Source organism: Tinamus guttatus, unplaced genomic scaffold (genome assembly GCF_059628265.1).
Source record: "Tinamus guttatus ecotype Peru unplaced genomic scaffold, ASM5962826v1 Tinamus_guttatus_pri_ptg000291l, whole genome shotgun sequence".
Taxonomy (NCBI): Eukaryota; Metazoa; Chordata; class Aves; order Tinamiformes; family Tinamidae; genus Tinamus; species Tinamus guttatus.
In genome coordinates, this window is record NW_028288825.1 from 858018 (window position 1) to 883039 (window position 25022).

Consider the following 25022-nt stretch of genomic DNA (forward strand, 5'->3'; position numbering starts at 1 on the left):
TGCTTAGCTTCCCAGCGCCGCCACGCCCCTTCCCCGCGCAAGCCCGCCGCCAGAGCGCGGGCGCATGCGCAGCTCCTCCCCGCCCGCCTTGCCCCGCCCGCCGCGAGGGGAGTGGCGGCAGTGCGCGTGCGCGGCGGTAGTACGGTGGCCGCGAGGCGCGCGGCGCGTGCGCAGCGGCGGCCCCTGGCGGGCAGGGCGGGAGGGCGCAGGCGCGGGGGCCGCGCCGCTGCGCGGGGCGTAAACAAGGCGCGGGCATGAGGAGGCCGCGGGCGCGCGGCGGGGTCCGGAGCTGTCGGCGCTGAGCCGAGCCGCACTGAACCGTGCTGAGCCGCACTGAACCGCGGCGGGCCGTTTGCTGCGGGTGTCCGTGTGCCCCCCTGCCCCATCTGCCCGCCCCCGCCGGCCGGGGGTGGCGAGGCCCGCGCCGCCGCCATGAACTTGGCCAGTCAGAGCGGCGAAGGCGGCAACGGGCAGCTGCTCTTCGCCAACTTCAACCAGGACAACACGTAAGGGGGGACGAGCGGCTTGGGAGGGAGCTCGGGGTCTTGGTGGTTGGGAGGGAGCTGACTCGGCCATTTTGGTGGGGAGGGATGGGACCCCCGTCTCCTGTTGTAGGGGGGTCCCTGCTTCTCCTCTCGGGACCCCTGAAGGGGTCACGGCCTGTTGCATCGCTGAGGCCTGGGGAAGTGGTGACACCCTCCAGGTTAGGAGGGGAGTGAGGGTGCTCCCCAAAAGGAGCCCAGCAGAGTGTTGGTGCTCATGGTTATTTGAGCTGTAGCTCACAGGATGGTGCTTCCCTGCCCTGGGCTGCTCTTCTCCCCAGGGAGCTTCTTCTTGTTTGTGCTGCTGAAATATCCCGGCCTCTTGTTTTGGGAGCGGGATGGGGAGTTACTGTTGCTTCCTGATGGTGGTTGGCCCTTTAGAGAAGGCTGAGGTAATACCAGGCTGGGTCTTTGTGGAGTTGCTGAGACTTAGTCTGCAGCTTCTTCCAGCTCTCTTCTTTGTATAACTTTTTCTTTTAGCTTCGCCTGCTGCCTTGGTGAAGCAGTATGCCATAGCCTTAAAGGTATTTCTATGAATATATACTGCTCTTTAGTTTTGTCTCTTTTCAGAGAGACCTCTTGTACAAAGAGAATTACAGCCCTTAAGACTGTAGTTACTTCCATAGTTAGTTTCAGTTCTAGAAACAGCTGGCCCATACTGTGCATCTATTACCAAATACTTGATTACTGCAGTATATTTAGATTAGGGCATATTCACTTTTACATAGGGTACTGTAGAACAATGTTTTCTATTTAAAAGGGCTAATAGTAAGAACTGGATCAGTCAAGTTTCTTTAATGGAAGATGGGACTATTTTGAATACTTAAGAGGTGAGACTGGTGGGAATAACCTAAAGGAACATATACATGAGCAAGAAGGAGGAGTTTTGTTTTAGGAAGTGAGTAAGAGGAAATGATCTCAGACTGGGATCACAGAATGTAATCCACTTGTGGATTTGGTGGGAGGGGGATTCTAACAACTTATCTGTTAGCTTTATAAGCAATAGCTACTTGTTCTCACAATAGCTTTGACTTTCTTTTCAGCATATATTGTAGTGTATGGAAATTGTGAAGGCAAGAAGATTGCTTGTGGTGACTGCTAAAATTGAGGAGAGAGGCCCCATCTCTTGCATCACAGAAGGAAAAGCTGTATTAGCTTTTGTAGGTTATGTTGGGAGTTCTGGGATGGAAAGAAGTATGGCTAAATAGAGTTGAGACAGGAGTAAATAAGTGAAAAAAGTAAAAAAGCCTTAAGTAAATAACTTATGATATGATATGGAAAGAAATATTTCTTCTACACGTTTGTAAGTAAGTCATTATCAATCTGTTCTGTTGATTGAAGCCAAAGACTCTTGCAGCTGCTTTTCAGACTTTTTACTTAGTGTCGCGTAGAGTTCACCATGTCATTAATGTATGTGCCCGTGTTGTGCTGGGATGCCATCCTTTTTTGCCCATTAATACATAAAACAAGTCATAATAATTGTAAAATTGTCACTTCTGTCTGTTGGCATTGGTAGAGACCATTACCTAACTTCTTGAAGTTAAATTGTGCTGCCCCACTTGATGATTTAAAAACTTTACTATCTCTGCTTGCTTACAGCTAGTGCCTATTTTTAGTCACTCCTTAGGTTTGTGGAAAACTGAATATGGTTAAATATCACAAAGTAGTCAAAAGACAAAAATAAATATATTTTGAACAAGGTAGTCGGCAGTCTTGTCTTGAAAACTGACCTCAAACTGAAAGGAAAAGAAGGAAAAAGACTGTTTTTTTTTCCCCCTAATTCTCAATTGTGTATGCTACTTCCCACATTTATTTCATGAATATGCAAAAAAAAATCATAGCTTCATTTTGCTTTCATCATTCTGACTTCACTGTGTGGGTAGATTTTCAGGGTGGTTGTTCTTTACTTTGAATGATTGACAGGGAATTTTTTGTGATGTTGCAACTATATTTTTATGCAATCCAGCTCTAGCCCATGTGTAGTATTTGTAATTCAAAGCCTTGGACTACTAAGTCTTTTTTGCCCTCCTGACATCTTTCTGTTTTTAAGTTATCCCTTGTGGAAACTATATAATGAGAAAAGTGCCTTTTTTGTCTCAAAATCAGAAGAATATGCAAAGGTAATAGTGGATAGTGGATGATTTGGAGCAAGTATGTCTTCTTCCTGATAAAGTATCTTGAAATAAATCTGTTCCAGAAGAGAAGTGTGAAACAGTAAATCTTACAGACATCCTAGAGAGCAATTTCTTACTAAAACAGTTGTTCCATGTGTTATGACCTGAAAAACAAGCTGTATTCTAGTTCCTAAACTGAGTATTTAATTGAGTTATAAAAGTTGTTTAAAGGCTTTCTGACTTTGCCCCCCCCCCCCCCCCCCCCCGCCCCCAATGTGATCTTAGTGCCTTGTTTGAATGGAGAAATAAAAGTCGACCATCCAGGTCTATTAGCATGTTATTATAGATCTCTAGAAAATCACAATTTGCCAGGTGAAAATAACTGAGAGCAAGTCTTACTAGGTAGGAATTGCCTTTTTCTATGATGAGTCTGAAAGTGTACTTATTTTCAACACTGCAAGTAAATAGAATCACTTTTTTCCTTTTCTTCTCCAAGACAAGATGAACAAATGCATGTTTTTTTCAGTCAGTGTGTGGAAAGCAACATGCATCCTCCTAATCAATGGAATAATAATAATCCTACCTGCATCCTCCTAATCAATAGTATTCACATAGTGGTTTACGGTGTGCTTTTGGAAAGGTCCCTGACGGACAAAACAAAGATAAGCAACATGGTTGCTTTGCTGCTACATTTGAAGCTCGCCCTCAGCAAGGTGCCAGCTCCAGATATGTTTAAATGTATCATCCTTATCTAGTTAGTAGTCCCAATAGCCTTGTGGAAGGGACAGCTGGAATTTCTTGCTGAAAGAAAGGCCTTGCCTAACTTCTGAACTTTCCAAAGGTTTAGTAATAAGTTATTGTTTTATAGTCTTGGTAAATTGATCTGTTGATATCTGGAAGAATGCTCTCAACATATAAGTTACTGTAAGTTTTCTCAGTTGTTGCAATTCCTTGTGAAAGAAGCCAGTATCTTCTCTACTTTTTTTTCCAGACCTATCAGTTTTAATGTTCGTCCATGAATGCTGGCATTAGCTTGTAATGACATAGATACTATTCCAAGAGACTTGTCTTGCCTCTTTATTTCATGTTGTCCAAAGTTTAATTTGCATTAGAATTTTGGATTATTGGCTGAGACTGGCACTGTCTTTGAAAAACAGCCCATCTATAATGCAGCAGGAGCGGTTAGTTTGTGGGTTCCCTTTGCTATACTGCATTCTTATTAAGTAAAACACGAAAGCCATTTTCAGGAGATGAGAATTTGCTTGTTTTGGACCTAGCCCTTCTGCCATGTGAATCAATCATTGCACAACTCGGCGTGACTGTCATTTTCTGACTAAGAGGCTGTAAATAAAAGTGAAGTAACTGATCAGAATTCAGGTGTCCTGGCAAAACTGTGCAATAAAAGCTTGTAGGTGATCCTAGTGCAAGTACATTCTAGCAGCTACAAATCTTTACCTATATTCTTTTGGTGATCATTTTAAGCTAAGAGTTTTGTGCTATGTTTGGGAGAACTGTTACACATTGACATTGTGAGTTTAAAAGTTCATATGAATTTCTGTGAGATAAATTCATCTTTTTCATAAATGTAACTGTGATTGTTGGTTACATTTGTAATAGAAGCATCTAACTTTCTAACCAAAGCATAATTCTAAGAACTTAAAGTTTATCTGTAGATATAAAATAGATAGAACTTGTAGTCTTCAAACTGTACACAAGTATTTCTAGAGAAATGCCACTGGAAAAACCCCACAGACTGACTTAAATGGTCTGCCTACAGGTTCTATTTAAGAAAAGCAGCAGCCTGCTTGTGAAATTACACAAGTTTAGTTTCTAGAGAGGTTCTGTTTGCTTTTTTTTCCTTGTTGCTGTTGTTGTTTTTCTTCAATAAAAGTGACAGTACTTGGTAGCAAAACAATCACTGTGGTTTTCAAAACAGACTGCTGACTAAAGTACAACATAAAACCTTGAGTTTGGACTTCTAACGAAAACATTGATACATCTTTTGACAACATCTTCTTCAGTCTCTACTCATTTATGTATGGAACATGATTCTCAGTCCATATAGTGTTTTTTTCTTTTTTTTTTCTTGACTTTATATATATATATTTATTTTCTCTTCTTAATGTAAGACAGTGGAAAATCTCCTGTAGATTTTTGGAGTGGTGGTGGTAAATGTTAAACATAGTAGAGTTTCTCTATTTGGCTCTCATCTAAAGGAAGGTCAAGAATGTTTGTATTTCAGACATGCCTGCAAGATGCTCTGACTTTGGTTTCACTGTGTGTTTAGGAGAGGGAAAAATAAAGCAAATAAGCTTTTAGAATTTTTTTTTATGTTCTTGAGACATTTCATTGTTTTGCTTTTTTCCTTCCCTGTTCATAGTAAGTTTTTTTTCTCTAGAAAGTTATTTTGAAATGGGACAGAGCATTAGTGTAATGAGACTGTATTGTCATGAAAGCAGGTTTAATTAACCAATTAAAATAATAATGACTTCTCAAGTCATGTCTATACTGCAGCTGCAATTGATTTTAATCTTTGATAGGGTTGCCCTTAGAATCTTTCTGATTAATTATTAAAGTCCTTTATGATATGGAAAGGAAAAAGTGGTTTTCTTCCTTTTGGTATTTATTTTAAAGAAGCAAAAGAAAACCTGTAGCAGTTCCTACCTCATCTGAAAAAAACTTGTTTTAAAATAGCCACAGAGATTGAGTCGAGTGATTTCTTACTCTAGGTGAGTGCACTTAACAGTCCATGTCAACATCTTGAGATGAGTGTGTGAAATATCTCGAAACGTTATTTGCTTGATGTGGTTCACTTTATTTATGTCAGCTTCTCTTGAAAATTGCTCTCCAGATTTATCTAGTCTTGGATCAGCCTACAGTATTGTCTTTGGAGGAAAAAAAAAGTGAGTAAACACAGGTTCATAAATCATGGATATATTGGTAATTTTGTGTTGAGTAGACAACTGATGATGAAATAGCTCAAAATTTACAATATAAGGAGCTTGTAATAGAGGCTACATATAATAGGGCTAAAACCACATGTATATAGCATAATGTTAGAAAGACAAATGGTAATTGTTTTTAGACATTGATTTTATTTTCCATTTCAGTATCTCATCAGCATCTGAAAATTGGTGGTAATAAAGCATAACACCCGCACTGTAAAAGGGATTTCTGTTAAACTTCAGTTTCATCTTGTTGCTCACTGTCAGTTTGAGCAATAGCTGATTGGAATATTGATCCTATTTTTGCCTGTATGGTTGCACGTTTTTGGGAGGTGAGGTAATGTTAGCTAGATACTTAGACATCACTGTGGGTTTCGGTCATTTGAAATTATCAGATATTTTAAGGAGGAGAGATGACAAATTTAAATCATTATGATGATAGCAGTATAACTTAGCCTTGTAGATTCTCTTCCAACATATACAAAGCCCTCTTACAATTGTCTAATAAGTAATTTGGGAGCACTTAAACTGTGAAGGCAGTTTTTGAACAAAATTGGTTAGTTTTGCTGTTAATGCTTATATACAGAAACAAGTTAAATGATGCTGATACAGCTTATGAAACCTTGCTTATCCAGAAGATGTTTTCTGACTACCTCCTCATCTTAATGCAGAAAGAAAAAATTAATCGGTGCAGTGGGTGGAGAGAGCAGTTTGTAGCTTTCTGGTTTTGGCTGTTACTCTGCCTGATTGTTTTTGTTATTGAAACAAGGAATTTCTTTAGCAATTCCTTGTTTAAAGTTCAATTAAATGAAGTGTAGTAGTCAGTAGAAAAAGAAAAATGGGGATTCCTTTCTGATTCCAAGGATACTGTCACAAGAAGAGTGAAACATCAATACTGTGTGATTAAAGCTATAAATGCAGTGCAGGAATCACCTTGGCTATTTGTTAGTGTATTACTAGGCAATGTGGAATTCTCCGTGAGGATATCGTCTTGTGTCTTTTGTAGAACATTTATATTGCAAGGAGCCTTGTGACTCCGCTTATTTTTAACTCGGAGGAGTGCTTGTTTACCTTTGAAGTGACAGTTTTAATGTCATTCTGCAGTCAGCTTTCTTTCGAGGGAAGCAGGAGATGATCTAAAAAGAGCTAACTCATGCCTCTTCCTTTTCTAAATTAGATTCATATTTCACAGCATTTGGATTTTGAGTTGTTGAAAAACTTGCAGAGAATAGTTAGTTCCTGGCAACTCATTATGTATGGTATGTTGAGCTTATCAATTTTGCCTCAAACAAAATTAAATATTTTGGGTGTTTTAATAGCAATGGAATTTGTTTTTTCACATTTGCGTCTCCATGTTTAAGCCTGCTATGCTCTATCAGGGCTGGTGACTCTGGAGAGGCTTATTCTTCCTGCCTAGATGATGCATATTTTAATTTGAGCATTTAAATCTTCTTAAGTATCATTTCTTAGTCAAACTTTGCCAGATGTACTACACTATAATCTTTATTTCCAGAAGAAACACAGCAGTTCACCTTAGAGCTTGCAATTTTAATTTCAGAGACACATTAGTAACAGTTCTTCATCTTATGAGAACCTCAGAGTTACAGAAGGCTCCTTGCTGGAGCTAGGAGAGTGAATATAGGAAGGATATGAGATGTAGGAGTCTGCTTTATACTCTAAATGCAGAAGGGGTTGTTGGTGCATCTGAACTAGTGACTCATGTTATGAGTTCAGGAGGGCAGTGTGGCAGGGTCACCGACCGCGTTTGGCTTGAGCCTTGTACTGCATGACTTAGTATATAGCTAAGCATATAAAAATACAGCTTATTGAAGCTAATTACAAGAGATTTATGTGTTCCTGGCAAATGTAAGAACTAAAAGCATAGTATTATTCTTCTGTGAAACTGTTCATGGTTTTCTTTGATTTAAAATCATCTTCCAAGAGGGGAAGGTGCCTGCTGCTGCTTTCATGTACCAGGAAAATCTGCAAGACAATCCTAAAGGTTTTCCTGGCTCAAAACTCAAAACCTTCCAGTCTTTAACTGGAAAAGCAAAAGCAATTAAATGGTCTATGAACTAAGTGTTAAAATTGAGTAATGTTTTGTTGATAGAATGGTTTGTTGTTAGTTTTCTAGTATTCTAATGTTAAAATCTGTTTAACATCGGTGACTTGTTTTTGAGAGAATGCCTTGATCATAGGTTTGTCATGAATATTTGTGAGATGGAAATGTAATTCTGTTCTTGAGACATGCCTGAATGTCATGAGATAAAACTTAGAGGGAAGCTAGGGCTAGCAGTCTTTTAATTCCATTTTATTTTTTAACTTGAAAATTATTTTGGGGTAGTTGGGGAAGGTTGCAATGTGAAATCCTCAGAAAACCGCAGGTTAAAAGGAGTTTCTTGTAAGTCATCTTTCATGATAAGGTAATGATATAATTGGTTTGTAAATGCAATGCTAGGGAGAAACAGTCAGTAAGAATTGCGTGGTAGGCTCGAGATAAGCTGTGAACTCTCATATTTCACCTTTGGGGCAACTCTGAAGCTGTTTGGCCTTTTCATACTTTGGATGACTTGTCTATGTCTTGTTTTTTTTTGTTGTTTTGTTTGTTGGTGTTGGTGGTGGTGGTGGTTTGTTTTTGGCCTTTACTGTTTGTTCTAGGCTACCCCCAACAAGAGTTTTAGAAGAGGGTAGGGATCTGTCCAAGGGTAATTTATAGAAGCTTTTACTTCTATTCCTGACTGGCTTGTTTCTTTTCCAGGTCCCTTGCTGTTGGCAGTAAGTCAGGCTACAAATTCTTCTCTCTTTCTTCTGTGGACAAATTAGAGCAAATCTATGAATGCAGTGAGTATACATATTCTGCCGCCTTCCCCTTTTTTATGTACCTTCAATTGACTTAATTTGGGAAGAATAAGACATGTTTCATTTTTCCACAGGTTTTGTGAGAGTCACATAAGAGGAACCTTAAGATTATGATGAATTATCACACAAATACAATACAGTTGCTTGCTGGCAGGGTAAAATTACATATCAGTGTTATATATTTAAATTTAGGTGGCATGCTGTGAAATCTGGTAATAACTATGAGAAGGACTATTTGCTTTTGGGATTTCTGTGGCCCATAGGTTAGCAACTGAATACCAGGAAAATCTCTGGGCCAGGAGAGTGTTCTGGATCTTTATCTGGGCTTTTGGAGTGGGCAACCACTAATACACATTTATTAGAAAAACTGAAGTCTTAGTTATTAACTTTGTTTTATTTTTGTTCTACTTCTTGCTGAAGGTTTTTCTGCCTAAAAGAGGAATGATCTAAATTCCTGTAACTCTACCATTCCTGATCACAATTGAATAGGACATGAAATGAAAAAGGGGGAGGCTCAGGGGAGCCTCAGGGATCCCCTGTTTTTCCAGGAATTTATCCTCCTCCTTGTTTGAGATGCTAACTATGAATGCTGTGCATCAGTATCCTCACTTTCCTATAAACTCGATGGGAATGGGTAGTACCAGTAAGGGTAATACCAGGGTTTGTAGCAGGATCCTACTGCATCATGCTATAAGAGCTGTCTTCAGACCCCATTCCGCAAGTGACCTGACCTTGTGGCATCCTCACTTTGAAATAGTGTGACTCAGATCACCTGTCGCAGGGTCAGGCTGTCACCGTAGGTATCCAGCCAGTGGAGAGAAGTAATTAGGAAGTTCAAACCAGGCAGCTGCAGTCAGCCTGGTTTAGGTGTTGCATCTGCATCATCTGCCCACTTGAGTCATGGTCTGGTTGTACTGGTTAATAAAGACACTTGACTTCTGTAGTATCCTGGGCACTTAGAGTATCTGGCCTGATCTGACCCTTAAGACTTCAACAAAAATTGTTCCTGTTCTATGTTGTGCTGAATAAACATACTGAGAAGGACAGAACTTTGCAGAGCTTTCTTCTAAGGTAGTTCTTGAAATAAAAAGTACAGGTGAAAGTGCCATGCTCAATTTTGTGACAAACTGTTCAAGTAGCTGGGATGAAATTTAATCTGCTGCTTCCAATCTTGTGTTGGAATTGTTCTAGGTTTTCTTTATTAACTTTTTTCATATCGGAAAACTTCTGTGAGCACTAGGACTGTAAATGAAGAGCACAGAATGCAGGATGACTTTTAGTAGAAAATGGGTGTCTTGAGCTGTATAAGCCATCCTGACTTCTGCTCATAGAATGTGCAATTTCTACAGCAGATCTGAGACATATTTTGATTTTTTTTTTCTGTGTTAAATTGTTAAAGTGGTTAAAAAAAATTTTGAGTCTTGGGGCTGGAAACAAGGCCTGTTTAATGCTGTAGTTTTGATACGGAGGTAGAGGACTTCCTACCTGCTTGGTACCCCTGGCCATAAAGGATTTTTGAGGCTTTCTGTCCTTTTCCCCCAACCCAATTTAGTTAAGTGGTTCTAAATGCTACATGTTGCTTTGGATGAATGCTTTTTGAGAACATTTTTTTTTCTCAGTAAGATTGACCTGCAGGTTCTTTCGTAGCTGTCTAAGAGTGAACTGAAGAACATGCTGTAGGTGTCTTTTTGTTTGACAGCATGACTGAAGAGAAAGGAAGGTCTTTCTCTGTCTGCTGTCATCACCATGACTCTGTAAAAATCACCTAACTCCCTGCTCAGAAATAAGTATTATAGTGGAGAGTGCTCTAAGGCAAAATGAATGCTTATAGCCTGCTTTGTTCTTGGATTAAAATTGAATAAAAGCACAGCTGATCATTATCTATCTGGTTCTAACCAGCCCTTGTCTGTGATGCTGTGTGCTTGTGTTTATAAAGCTGTAATCTTGTTATGTATTTGCTTGTTACCCTCTTGCTGTTTCTTAAATCATTTTACTGTTTTGTTCAGACTGTATTTGCAAACTGAAGTTTTTAGTAATTCTCACTTGTACAGTGTAAGGAATCCTATACAAATAGGGAGAAAAAGGGGGATTAACCACATAAATGTAGGGCTCAATTAGTGCTCCTAAAAATGTGGTTAATTCAGTTCAGCTGGACATAAAATGTGCAGTATAGCCAGGGCCTTTACTTGAATGACTTCTCATAGAAATCATCCATGACTTGGCAGCTCTGAAAAGATTATATCACTTATTTGTTCCTGTTGTGGGAAGACAAAGGAACAGAGATACATCCGTTATTTTTAAGGTGAATTTGATTAAAAGCCCCTCACAAAGCTTTTCTCTAAATACTTTGTCTGCATTCTAATGTAACTTTTCTTTGGAGATGGAAGAAATTTCTTTAGTTCTTTAAGAATCTTCTCTAAAAGCTTTTCTTCATGCTTCTGTGGCTGTTTAATTCTTGATAGTGCTCTTCCCTGCATGCCTTCTCTGCGGGCTAGCTTGCATCAGTGCAGTGCAACACACTTTCCATCTAAATTTTGCTACTGTTTCTGCTCTAAAATACCTGTTCTCCTGCCAGCACTAGGATAGGAAGTTTAGAAAAAAAAACAGCAGTTGCTTCTTTCCCTATTCAGGAAGAACTGCTACAACTCCTTCCCCCATAGGAACAGGGAGCAGTCGAATTGTTTTGCGTCTCTTTATACTGGTCTTCTGACCCTTGTGAGATTATGAAGGGTTTTAGGGGTAGATAGAAATCTGATAAAATATTATTAAAGTTTTTTACAATATGGATTATGTTACCAGGCTGCTTCAAGGAATATGGACCTGTGTCTCTTCATGTGGTGTTTATGGTGCCAAGAAAAATGGAGAATGGCTTGAAAACAACTATTGCTAAAACATGCTATCCCAGTTGCAAAAATGAGAAAATCACATTTTCAAAGCCTCCCCGGAAAAAATATTAATTGATACTAATAGTAACTGACAGAAGTTGGTGATGGTCCTTGAACTCCTACCACCTTAGCCTCATATGAGGCTGTAATCAGGGATGCAAGACATTTAGTTGTTGCAGAGCCTGGACTCTACTTCCCACTGCAGTTTTGAAGCAAGCTCTGAATAGTCACTCTGTTCCTCCTCTGCTTTCAGTGTTTTCATGGTAAAGCACTTGAAAAAATGTTTTTTATGGCTATGCGTACATGCTATGCTTCAGTGGTTCATGTTCAAAGCCTCTTTAGGGAATATTAGTTAAAAGATGTATGTATATACACACACACACATACATATATATATATATATGTATACACATATATACCTACTGATCAGTGGCTTTAGAGTAGCAGCTTTAGAGTGGATGAGTTTACTAGCTTCTTTGAATGCTTCTTTCTTCATGAATCTGTGTGCAGAAATGTTATGTTATTTGTCATCAAAAATCCTCTTGCGCACTGCATGGCAGAAATCTAAGTAAGTGCACGTTTTTGGCAGGGTATATGAAGAGAAAATCAGAAGGTTGTAAAACACCAAGTCGTCAAATTCCAGAATCTTGCGTCATTTTGCAGCTCTTTCTTTCAGATCAGTAGGAAAAAGTTAGACACTGTATTGTGAAACATAAACTTGCACGAGGTCTGGAAAAGGTCCTTGTAAATCAGCATTCACTGTGTACCTTTTTTGCTTAAAAAAAAAAAAAAAAAAATCCTGCACCCCACCTTCACTTAGTGACCTGTTGCACTAGAATGTTAGTTTTCTGGACAATGTTTTCTTAGTTATTTCCTGTTGAAATGCCTCATCTTCCCTGAAATCTCCTCCTTTTTTCCCCCTATTGTGATGCTTCAGCTGACACAGAAGATGTGTGCATTGTGGAGAGACTGTTCTCCAGTAGTCTGGTGGCCATAGTTAGCCTTAAAGCTCCACGCAAGCTGAAAGTTTGTCACTTTAAGAAGGGGACTGAGATTTGCAACTACAGTTACTCCAACACCATCTTGGCTGTGAAACTCAATAGACAGGTGAGTAGTAACTTTGAATGGGTGAAAACAAGGGGAATGGATTTTGGGTCTCTACCCTGGCACTTTCTCTGCCAATTTTCCCCTGTCTTTGGTGACAGAGTCATCATTCAGTGCTTTTTCTTTTCCTTTTTATAGCTTGTAAAGGTGTATAGACATGTGATATGACAAATAAAAGGTCAAGTGTTAATATTTCTTGTGACATCTCTGCATGAAGGCAGGTATAGATTGGCAATGAAATAGCTTTAAATGAAGGTTTCGATTTTGCTGATTTAATATAAATCATTTTCATTTAAATCAATGCACTAGACTGTTGAATCAAGTGCCGTGGTCAGTACTGGTCAGTGTAGTATTGCACTGTTAAAGCCTTGTTGAGAGGTCTGTCTTATGCATCTTCTATCAGACTTATTTATTCTTGTCAAGTGAATGAGATTTTTTTGGATAGGATTTTTTTGGCTGGACTTCATGTAAACTCTGGTTTTAAATCAGCTTTTTGTCCTCTCTCCCCTGTCTAGAGGCTGATAGTATGTCTGGAAGAGTCTCTTTACATACACAACATACGAGACATGAAGGTATTACATACAATCAGGGAGACGCCTCCCAATCCTGCAGGTAAGTATTCTGTTAGACCTTAACATAACTCTGTTCCTTGTTTCCTAGAGGGATCTAAAGCATTGTTAATTCTATTTTCAAATGGCAGTGACGAGTACACAAGTGTTGTAGTGCCCATTCAGTCTGGGTGTCATTATTTGGAACAAATAGCAGATTCTGCCCATCCCTTGAGCTCCATCTTCCTGGTATCTTTGTTTCCTAGAGTGGATGTAATAAATCTTTAGTGCAGAAAGGTAAAGTCCTTAAAAGCTAGATATTGCCTGGATTTGTTACTATTAAAAGCAAGTGCTTCAGATTAGTGGTTCTGGAGTCATGGTGAGCTTGGGAAATTCTACCTCTTAATCAGTTAATGTAGCTTCTCCTGTTTTTTATGGTCCTTTTTACTTGTTGCTAAACTTCAGCAGTCTTTGTAGTCAACTGTTGTATGTGTCACGGGCTGACCCTAAGATCACTTGTTCTTCTTCCTGTTTCTGTCGATACCTTATGAGGGTGATTTCTAATATTTGCACTATTCAAACATATAGAATCAAAAGCTCTGCTACCAAAGTTTTGGTACTTGCCTTTTTTTAAAAAAAGCTATTTTTCTTATTCCTCCAGGGTTGTGCGCATTATCAATAAACAATGACAACTGCTACCTGGCTTACCCAGGGAGTGCCACTATTGGAGAAGTACAGGTCTTTGACACCATCAATCTGGTACGGAGCTCTGAATGCTCTTTCCACTTTTAAAGGTGCATTAACCTTCTCAGAGAAGAATTACTAGACATTTAAGTTACCTTCTGCTACTACAATTTGCATTTCCTAGAGCTGGACTTCACAGAAAGGTGGCAGAGAACTAAGATATTAATACTTGATGAGTGGAGCTAGGCATGCAGGTAGAGTAGAAATACAATAACTTGTGCTTGAATTTTACTTTTAAATAGCCTTTTTCCGTACTGTACTTGTTCAGTTGCTATTTGCACGTCAGTGATACTTTTTATACTGTTATTTTACCTGTTACTGAGACAAACACTGAAACTGCTGCCCACAAAATAAGGCCTATATTTGCTTTAGATCATCTTGTATATAGAGGATTAAGCTGTGAGCTTGTAGTTCTTCATCAGTGCTGTACTAATGTTCTATTCTATTGATTCCCTCCTACAGAGAGCTGCTAATATGATCCCAGCTCATGACAGTCCCTTGGCTGCTTTGGCATTTGACGCGACTGGTACTAAACTGGCCACTGCATCAGAAAAGGCAAGGTGGCTTTCTATGAATGTAGCTACAGGGATCCAAATGATATTTGTTTCAAAGCCTTTTAAGTTGAACAAATGCATGGCTGTTGTGCAAATGTCAGAAATGAAGACTTATAGTTAAAATGACAGATCTAGTAACTGTTAATAATATTTGACGTGATTTTCATGCTGTGAAATGTTGAGTAATAAGGTTATTTAAATAAATGTATTTTAATCTGGCTGTAATCAGGGCAGTCCTCTAAGCATTCCTGCCATTAGTGCAGGGTATTTATTAGATATTAGGTGTCTTGATGCTGTCTTCATAATGAAAACAAGACAGTTAGAAGCATCTTTCCTGCCTTTAGCACATGATGATGAATTTGGTCCTTTGCACTGTGTAAACAAGAAAATGAGGCCTCTTCTGTCCGGATTATACATTTGGAAACTAGAGGTGTAACAAACTTTCACCTGATAATAGCAGAAGTGTGTCCAGGTGGTTGTACTAGTGGTAGTGTGGATGTTTTCATGCCTGAATATACGAAGGGGCTGTGCTTGATGCCTAGCCTGTTCTTATATTAGTAGCCCTCACATCTCATTTCTCTGCTGTTTGATTACGTTCTAGGAATAATTTCCATAAATACTTTTATGTTTGTGTGGTGTAAATCAACTAAGTTTATAGCAAAATTGGTTATTGTTTGTGATTCCACTCTCCACCAGACCTAATGCACAATGCAGGTACTTGAATTGAAAAACATTTTGAGAGTTTTGGGGTGACTTTATCCCTCCCTCTATAGGGGACAGTGATTAGAGTATTTTCCATTCCGGAGGGGCAGAAGCTCTTTGAATTCCGAAGAGGAGTGAAGAGGTAAAGTTCAAATAACTATTTAAGGCTTCTTCCTTGCAGTAGATCTTCAGAATGTTCTACAGTTGCATGGGCATCCTGGGAAAAAAGAGGGTGTGTGAAGAGGAATTAGTACAGCTGATGTTTTCACTGTCTTGCTAGCAAGATTTCTGGTTGTGATTGCTAGAACTCAGTCACATGATACTGTAGTTTATGGTAGTAGCAACTGTGCAGTTCTTCTGGAGTTTCTGCAGAGACAAACCTGGGTTCAGATTCAATGATTGATCCCATATCTAGTATATGTCAGAGTTGAAAGTCATTATTTGGGACTCTGCTCTTGAAGTGCCTTTAGACAGTGTCAGTGAATAGGAAGGTTTACTATAGAAAATGTCCACTTATTTCCAAAGCGGTGGTGATTGAGAAAGCTGCTTAATTATACAGAGTTGACTTAATTGTGAGTGACCTGCAGTCTCTGATATGAGGTTCTTTCCAGCTTTCACACTGCAGCTCATGTGAACATCATAAACTCCCCAGTAGTGAATGTGCAGAGAGGCTTGTGCCTAGCAATGTGGAGAATCTTCTCCCACTTAAGTATCGTGAGATACTGAACAGTACCTTTCTTCTTAAACCAGTTGATGCACTGTTTGAATGTCAATACTAATGCCTCGATCTATTGGGGATGTTTTCTGTTTAATTCTCTTTCCTTTTTTCCTCCCTTAGGTGTGTGAGCATCTGTTCGTTGGCTTTCAGCATGGATGGCATGTTTCTGTCTGCATCCAGCAACACAGAAACAGTGCATATCTTCAAACTTGAGACTGTGAAAGAAAAGTAGGTTTCAAAGGTGCTTTAGATTATTCAAGAAAGGCTTTTAAAATTGATTTTACTTGGCAGGATGTGTTCTCCAAAGTATGTAAAGACTTCCTTTGAACACTTTCAAATTAAGGGCATAGCAAGTCAATTATGAATCTGCTGCTGAGTTGCACACTGTTCTAGTGAAATAAAAAAGGTATTTCTACCAAAGGGAAATAGGATGTCCTTGGCAAATGAATGAGAGGCATTTAAACGTTTTTAGGTGGTTTTGTTTCTTCCTGCATTGATATGGGAAGAATTGCCTCAGCAGTACCTGCCAGCTGCCTATAGAGATTTAAAAGGCAACAGATTGTCAGATGTTCTTTTTTATGATTTGAAGAGGCATTTTTATTTATAATTTCTCTGGAAGGTTTTGTAGACAATGACTTGGTTAGTGACAAACAGATGAATAAAAAACTTACTGATGAGGTGCAGTACTTTCCAGTGGATCCTGCTCATATGTAATAAGCCTTATGAAATGCAGTTTTATGAACAGAAGCATCAGTTTAAATGTTCTACCTCAACAGGCTGAGGGTATCACAAGACCCACATGTACCCTTAGCATAAATGGAATATATCAGACTTTTAACAGTTATTTCTGAAGAGAAAATAACCGCTTAACATATTCAGAAATAAAGGTTTCAAAGTGCTTACACCTCTGTCTCTACAATGTGAAGCCAGAGTCAGTCTTCTCTCTCGTCTCTCCCCCTTGTCTTTTCTGCACTCCAGACCTCAGGAAGAGCCTACAACCTGGACGGGCTACTTTGGAAAAGTGCTCATGGCCTCAACAAGTTATCTGCCCTCCCAAGTCACAGAAATGTTCAACCAGGGCAGAGCCTTTGCTACGGTCCGCCTGCCGTTCTGCGGACACAAAAACATCTGCGCACTTGCCACGTGAGTACAGAAATCAGAAGTGCCTTTGCCACCTACAGGGCTGCAGTGCTGAGCTAGGGAAATGCTGACACTGTAGGACCCACGTCATCTTTGCCAAAGTGGGTATCATGCAGAGCACTGGTTCATCTGCAATTATTTCAAGGCCTCGTTAAGCTTAAGAGAGTGTAAGAGCACTAATCTCAGGGTCTGGGGAGGAGCGTAATCTTTGAATGTGCAATAGGCTATTTCTAAGCATTGTTTAAAGATGATAAAGTCTTAAATTTGAAATAAGAGTTTTGAGAACACACTCGTAGGCTTTCATGGCACTTACTTCTGCATTATGTGGAGTAATATTGTATTTTATGCTGCTAAATTGCAGAACTTGTTAATTCTGCTAGTCTTTGAAAGCAATTTCATATTTTTTTCTAAAATAATAGCTAATGCCATAGCATTCTTTTAAATTATGATGTCTAAATTTATTCTTTATTCTGTTTTCACCAATTGACATCATTTGACATGTCTACCAAAGCAACAAGCTGAGTTGACTGATTCTGATGGCATCCCATTAGCTTTAAACCTTTGCCCAGAGTTCCTTCCTAGGTGCTCTGTCTGTGTATTCCTTCTTTAGAAGTAAGATTATGGAAAATAATGCCTTAAAAGCACACAGGGCAGAGGGAGCAGGCTCTTTGCTGATATAAAACCTATGTTCTTCACTTCTGTTGTTCTCTCTCTTCCCTTCTAGAATTCAGAAGATCCCGCGTTTATTGGTGGGAGCTGCTGATGGGTATCTCTACATGTATAACCTAGATCCCCAAGAGGGAGGAGAGTGCACACTAATGAAGCAGCACAAGTAAGTTCATGTGGGCTGAGGACTGTCATCCAATTTGTTCTTAAATTTATTTCCTGGCTGCCAAAGTCCAACTTAGAAGAGCTCATTTCTTTAATTTTTTTCAGACCTGTAACATGAATGAGTAACTTCAGAATTCCCTGCATTTTTCTTAATATCTAGTGCACTAAGCATCTCTCTGCCAGCAGAAACTTTCATTAGCTGATTGCAGTGAAGAGTCAGTCACTGTTAGCCACATACTCTTATTTCCTCTTACTTGACAGTTACTTTGACAAGAATTTGTTATGTCTGACACATTATCCACTTCATCAATAAATGAAGGGTGACAGAGATAAGAGGGATTATTTTGATTTTACAGAGGGGAGTCTAACCTGTGGAATTACCTGTATTCTCTCTCTGCAGGTATCTTTATTAAATTCCCTTGCTCATATAAGACCAGCCAAACAATGTATTTTGTAGCAGTACTGCAGAATGGTTCAGGGAAATATAATAAGGCCTTGGCCTTTTTCTAAGGTCTGGAGGGGACAGACAAGGTAATAATTGGATTACATTTATGATCAATCATAGAATTAAAGCCAATAACTCATGCTAGTCATGCTGATGATTCAGGTTTGCAAGTTCTGTCAACTGTGTAATATTGATCAAGAATGAGTCTCTGAGAACTTTTATCAGAACTCTTCAAGGCTTGAACTGCTCCTTCACTTGTGGATTAAGTGATATCTGTTTAGAGGGCAGCTTTTATCAAGTTCTTAATCTCTGAAATGGTCTAATACCTTCAGGTTTTTAGGTATTCGGAGGATTTCCTAGTAATGTGAAACAACCACTGCTGTTGTGAACAGAACTCAAGAGACAATCTGTAATACTGCTCATTGGGTTTTGGTTTTTCCTCTTGATTGCATGTTTTTGGTTTCTTTGTTTTAAACATGCAGTCTGAATCATTTTTCCCTAGCATCAGCTGTTAGGATTTAGATCCTGATACCATGCCAGAAGTAAATACACGGTAGCTGTGTCTTCAGTGTTAAGTATGAACTATAGTGAAAAATGCCTTCCTGAGTCCTCTGGAATGGTGTGATATGTAGAACAGGGCATGGGAAGCGATGCCTGCCCTTCCTGAAGGCACAAGGTCTCCCCTGTAACATGTGAACGTGTATAAGCTTTGCTGGGTAACGAGATGCTCTTGTGTAGCTCTTGGCTAAAGCTGCCTGTGCCCATGGGTCACTTCCCAGGTAATTTCTCCCTGTTTGCAGGCTGGATGGCAGCATGGAGCCGGCGAACGAAATTCTAGAGTCTGCCTCCCACGACCGGCCCTTGGTAGCACAGACCTACAGCGCTGCCGTGACTAAAGGTACATACGTGCCTTCCTCGCCCACAAGGCATGGTAAGGAGAAGGCTGCAAGCAGGGTGGACAGCTCCTCTGTGCGTTGCTTCCTTCTAGAAGGCTGCTTGAGCTCTTCTGTCTCAACACTGAGCGTTTCCTAGCTATCCATTTGATGTGGAGCACTGGTGAGCAGTAGGGAGAGAGCATCTGTGATACAGTCGCCTCATCTAGCTGGATGAATGTTCTTTGCTGCTTCCTGGGTAGAACTGTCTTGGGTTGTGGCTCGTTACTGCAATACCTGCAATATTTGCCAGACATTTTTGGGGTGCCTAACACAATTGCTTCATACAAGAGTTCTGCACCCAGACCTCGTGGGAAGTGTCTGAGCTACAGCCCTTATTTTACGGGGCTGTGGTAAGTTCTCCCCCAGTTCCTCTGTGGAAATGGGGGCCTCTAACCATGATTTGCTGAATTCCTAAATGGAGCAGATAAGGATTTGGCTGTTGCTGGAGTTCCTCAAGAGAATGTAGCCTGTGCATGCAGAGCTACCTCTCGGGTCACAACTGCAGCTGCAGAAGAGGCACAGTCTGCACATGCAGCATCCACTCTGCAGTTGCAGCTGTTGTAACTTCTGCAAGGGAACAGAAAAGCACCCGTTCTGCACACGTGGGTTCTAATGTTTGGTCAGAAGCTGCTTTTGGCTTGGGAAGCCATGGTTGGTGATGAAGGCAAATGCAGCAGCGAAGCTGTTTGAAGCTTTGTCACGTTCTTCAGCTCGAATTGGGCGCTTCCTTGCATCCAAGGTTCAGTTTGCGCTGCTGATCCCTCCACACCTTTCCTCTTTTCCCTGCAGCCTATACGGATGACCTGGGTGCTGTGGGTGGAGCTTGCCTGGAAGATGAAACCAACTCACTCAGACTGGATGAAGACAGTGAACATCCCCCCATGATTCTTCGGACGGACTAAATTTCCACCTGTGAACTCACTCCTGAAGCAGAGAACACTGGCTTGATGTTTCCTGAGGAATCTCGTGTTATGCTGCTATGAACTTTGACATGAGCTGGGAGAGAGATGACAGACTCTTAAGTTTTAAAAGTCGTAGCTGTAGTCCTAATTCTATACCATTGGAAAAAAAATATATGATTTTCAATTCAGTGGCTTTTAATCTTGCTTATCTATTTTAGCTGTGGGTTTTTTGTTGCCAAAACCTGCTGTTTGTGCAGCCCTCCGAGCCTACTAGCTTTGCATGCATCCATGTGCCAAGCAAGCATAGGAGAGGGAGAGAAAGAGAAGCCACTTTATAACAGACTCAAGTTTGTATTTTTTTTTTTTATATATGTATATAATATTTAGCTTATATAAGGAAGGAGTCGCGAAGTGGTTCTGGAAGCTGAGACTAGTTCTGCACTGACAAAGGTCCAAATGGTTTCCTGTGCATGGGCTTGCAGGCATACCTAGTGACTGACATGCAGCCTTTCAAATGCAATGGCCTGTTTTTTGGGTTTTTCCTCCCCTTTCCTGGACCATTTTGTTAATTAAAATTCCTTCTGAATGTTGTATTTGTGGGAGTGTTCTGTTTGCTGGGTTGGAAAACTGGAGGTCCTTCCCAGCACAAGGATATAGACTGTAGGAAGTGCCTGAGCAAGGAAGGAAAATCAGGAAAAAGGCAAGAAGGAAGGAGGAATTTAGAGAATTGCTTCTACCTTTAGTCCTTAGGTCTCTATAGATGGTAGTAGCTTTTACACTTGTGGATATTGTTAAAGAAGTGGCAAACACTTTTTCTTCTGTAGGTCATTTTGTGTCCATGTCAGAGTAGCAATAATCTTTTTTTTATATATACTTAAAATGCATTCAAAGCAAGGACAGTATCCTTTCTGTCAGGCTGGACTGAAGAGCCTTCAGGGTATGTCAGCCGTGAGGTTTTGGGCTGGAGGACATAACTCACCTGTTTTTTTTTTTTTTGCTTCTCTTCAGCTCTGATAGTGAAGGTTCAGGATTTTCTTTTACAAACACTGATGTAAATATAAATTATTTTGGAAGTTTAACTTTCTTCTGGCTTCTCTTCTGTTGGATAACCTTACTCATGTGTTTTTGTTTTTAATTTCATCTTCATCAGAGCACCTCTTGTGATGCTCTCCAAGGACTAGTTCTTTCTGGCATCCTTGGAATGAATCCTTAACCATCCTGACCTGGCTAGGCCTGTCCAAGGCTGAGCAGTGCTGCAGCCTCTTCTTAGGGTTGTTATGTGCCTTCTCTTGAGTTTTGGATAACAAGTAGGGAGCAAGTGATTAGGAAAGCACTTGGGTGTTGCTTCCCTTTGCTAAAATGATCCTGGTTTTGCCTTTCGTGCGGTGATGCGGGTTGTTTCCTCTTCCCTCTACTGGCTCTTTACAAAGAGATAAAAATAAAAGCAGAAAGGGAGATTACAGATCCTGAAAGGAGGACAGAACCTGGATTTAACTGCATCCTCAGACTATATGTAAACTTCCTGCTGTAGAATCAGTGCTTTTAGGACAAGGTAACTGTTAATGCCTCTTCTGCCAAGCAATAGAGGGTGGTGGCACTGTGTCCCCAAGCCCATTGTGGGCAGCTGGGCTTCCCCCTCCTCCAAAAGAGCAGAAGGGGACTGGTAGCCTGTACCAAAGAGCTGTGTGTAGCCAGTGTGCTGCTAGGGAGTGTACAAGGAAGATTCCCATACACAGGGACGTGGTGTGGAAGGGATCAGCCTTCTTTATCCCCTGAAGGCCCTGGACTCTCCTAGATATGTGGCTGGAGTGGCGTGTGGCATCTTCTGCAGAACCCAGTGCTTTCAGAGCAATCCTCAAATCTCATTTAGTCTCTCCACTTTAAGTCCTGGCAACCACATTCCAGGGGCTGGAATCTTTTTCGCTACAAGTTGCTACTATCAGCTTTGCTGTGGAGCTCAGAACTGCAGAGTAAAATGTAAGCCTTGAAGTAAATATAAACCCAGTGAGCTTTGCTGGCAAGCTGAACCACTCGGGAACTGTCAGATGTCTGCTCGTTCCAGCCTAAAGCTGGTAACATTCCTGGTAACAACATACTTGGAGGCTTGGCATGAACTCAACAAATAAGGTTAGTAGTGAACACTAGTAAGCAATGCAGGCCTGCTAAACATCCAGGTTTTACAAGTCTTCAGTTGTAACAAAGGCTGTGATACCTAGCAAGAAACTGCCCTTTAGAGCATTTGCTGAATTCTGCTTAAACTGAGAGCATTTATCATGCTGATTTTAACCCCTTCTTAACCCTTGGACCTGCTCATGTTGCACATGCAGTTTGGAGATCCCGGTGTCTTCCATATGCTCCAGTCCTTTCTGGTCCTCTTTGCTTCAGGGATGCTGGAAGCCAGAAACAAGCAGTAGTGTCTAGTTTCTGTTGGAATAGGTGAAAATCTTTTGGGAGAGCACAAGTGGCAACGTTTGGGGCTTAGTAGCCAGCACGTACCTAATAGGCTGGAGCAAGTGCTGTTCTGGTCCTCATGGATGTGTGTTGGAAGGGTGACAGCAAATTGTGTTGTCTGAGTTCACTGCATGCAGATAAAAACGTTACCAGATAAAATAAGACCAATAACCTTCCCCTTATGGCCTTAGGCCCATGTTAGGCCCTCAGTAACTGCCCTGTTGCAGTTTGCTACCAAAGTTGGAAGCCTTTAAGGATGGGGTTTATCCCAGTGACACAAAGGCTTTTTTTTCTCTTTTTCCCCCCTTTTCCTTAAACATACCAGGGATATTTGCAGCTGCATCCACACCTCAGTGCAGAGCAACGACCGCTGTCCCAGTGGGTCAAGCAGTGTCCAACAGCCCTGGATTCCCAGGATCAGCCCAGGCAGTGCGGGACCGGCTGTACAGCCCCCCTCGTGTTACACTGACCTTCCTCGGGACACTCTTCCTCCCCGTAAGTGTCTTTCCCTCCCTTCCTCCTTGGATGCTTCCTGCATTTCCCAATAGCTCTTACATTCAGTAGAGCCAGGGCTGGGGGACAGACATGGACAACAGAAAACCAAAGCTGGGGAGGAAGTGGGGGGAGCTTCATAAACTTGGATTTGTAAACTCAGGTTGTAGGTTCTAGTGGGATCTGTTCCCAGGGCGAGTCGCAGGGAAGGAGCAGCTTCCCTTGGGGTGCAAATAGGAAGCCGGGATACGTTCTGTGTCCCGGCATCGGTGCGTCTGGCCTGCTCGTGCTTTCAGGAGGAGACAGCCCCTGTGAGCTCTGCACTCTTGGAAACGGTGACGTGAGAACATGCAGTTATAGATGCAAATCCAGCGTTTAAACCTTGGCGGAGGCGAAGGAAATCCAAAGCGTGGAGAGGTCGGTAAAAGCCGTTTCCTCAGGCCCTGCTCAGCGAGACCCGTGGGTCCCTGAAACCCACTGCTGCCCAGTGCTGTCCTGGACCGGAGTGAGGGGGATTCCACAGCTGGTGTTTTTGGGAAGGGGGAAGCTGTGAAAGGTGCAGGTCTGTATTGGAGAAGGAGCTGAGTGTGGTGACAAGTGTCTCCCAAAGGAAACTCGTGACCGATCCCAGCTAGCAGGGAAGGGAAGCTCCACATGGCAGCTCCTCGGTGGAACGTTCCTTGCTCCGGAGCTCGTGCTGGGCTCCCTTGGCTCCCGCAGCAGGATCGGCACCAAAGCGCCCCGGCTCCAAGGCTGGAGGGTTTCCCTCCTCGGAGGTGGCTCCAGCTGTTTGGTGTCGCGCTGCTCCCCAAAAAACGCCTGTGAATCCGCGAGCGCTGACAGGGATCCGGCGCTGCAGACATTCGGGGAGATTTTTCCCCAAAATCCCCAGACTGTCACCTTCCTTTAACCTGTTAACATCAGAGCGCACTGTAGAGCTCGAGTCCACGTGCACAGAGCAGGTTCTTGCTCTTCTGGAGCCCAGGCCTTGCCGGGAAAGGCTCGCAGCAAAGCAGCTCTTCCAGTGCATGTAATTCCCTCTAAACTCCAGTTGTGTGACCAAAGGAATTCAGCAAATTCCCCTTTCTTCCCAAATGTAACATGCCCTCATTTTAACACTCCTTAAATTGGCAAATCCCATTTACACTGCCTCAAAAGCAATGGGCAAGAAGTCTTTATTCTGGCTTGCAAACAGCTGTGTGGTTGTCCTTGCTGCTGGTGTCTCGGTTGTTGACTCTCCCCGTGTCACCTTTGCATGTGTCCGGTCGCTCTCAGAGAGCGGCCGCTTGTCCCCAGATCCGCTGGAATTTTGTGGGACGACGGCTTTCAATCCCCATGTTAGCTGGAAAACTCCAACGTTCCCCCTCTCCGAGTGTCTGGCACTCCCTGCTAGCCCCGTTGCTGTTTGTAATTTTATAATGGCATCAAAATTAAACCTGTGTTGTGATAAGTATCCTGCGTCTTCCTGCTTTTGTTTGCTGCCTGGAGATGGGGCTGGGCAAGAGCAATGCTACCTGCACTCTGTACCCTCAGCAGCCCAAGCTGAAATGCCAATGGTGATAAACCTTAGTCCTAAAGGAGCAGGTGAGTTGCTTCTGGCACGTGTTCCATAAAATTAGTCTTTTATTATTAATTATTTTTCCCTCTTCCATAGAGCTGTCCTGGAGGGACTCGCACAGGTGCTTTTTTCCCTTGCTCCTTGCCTGAGTTTGGATAACCTCCTGCATTTGCTCACGGATTTTGTCCGTGGTGGTTTCTCAAATCCCCCTGTACTTTTGCTCCCTGCACAAACTTGCTGGTCCCAGGTCTCACGAGCCAAGGAGCTGAGGTTCCTGCCTACTGTTCCAGCACCTTTTCCTGGGCTGGGCTTGCTCTTGGCAGGGAGTTTTTCTTCATGTGAAGTTGCACAGCGAGGTTATAAGAAAGGAACCCAAGATCTCGAAGCCCTCGGAGGTTATTGCAGCCATACGGTGGGTCTGAGGATGCTGCCCCTTTTTTGCTATTAGTGCTGTTTTCCGGGGTGGCAGGAGCTCCAGGCAGGGCCTCACTGATGGGCTGGGATGTGCAGTGGGAAGCAGCAGGAGGGGAACGGATCCGTATCCCCCGGAGCT

The 25022-nt window shown here is 41.7% G+C and overlaps 1 protein-coding gene across 2 annotated transcripts; it reads left to right on the top strand.

Moving 5' to 3' along the window:
* The first annotated feature begins 360 nt into the window (after window positions 1-360).
* Window positions 361-20561, top strand: WIPI2 (WD repeat domain, phosphoinositide interacting 2). Of its 2 annotated transcripts, none has more exons than XM_088527754.1 (12): window positions 361-506; window positions 8360-8442; window positions 12283-12452; window positions 12965-13061; window positions 13659-13756; window positions 14204-14296; window positions 15069-15139; window positions 15836-15943; window positions 16694-16858; window positions 17580-17687; window positions 18932-19062; window positions 19856-20561. In XM_088527754.1, the coding sequence occupies exons 1-12, from the start codon at window positions 433-435 to the stop codon at window positions 19966-19968; spliced, it is 1311 nt and encodes a 436-aa protein (XP_088383880.1). In that variant the 5' UTR covers window positions 361-432; the 3' UTR covers window positions 19969-20561. The 2 variants fall into 2 exon arrangements, with proteins under 2 accessions (XP_088383880.1, XP_088383881.1); XM_088527755.1 differs by having other exon boundaries at window positions 18932-19029.
* The last annotated feature ends 4461 nt before the right edge of the window (window positions 20562-25022 follow it).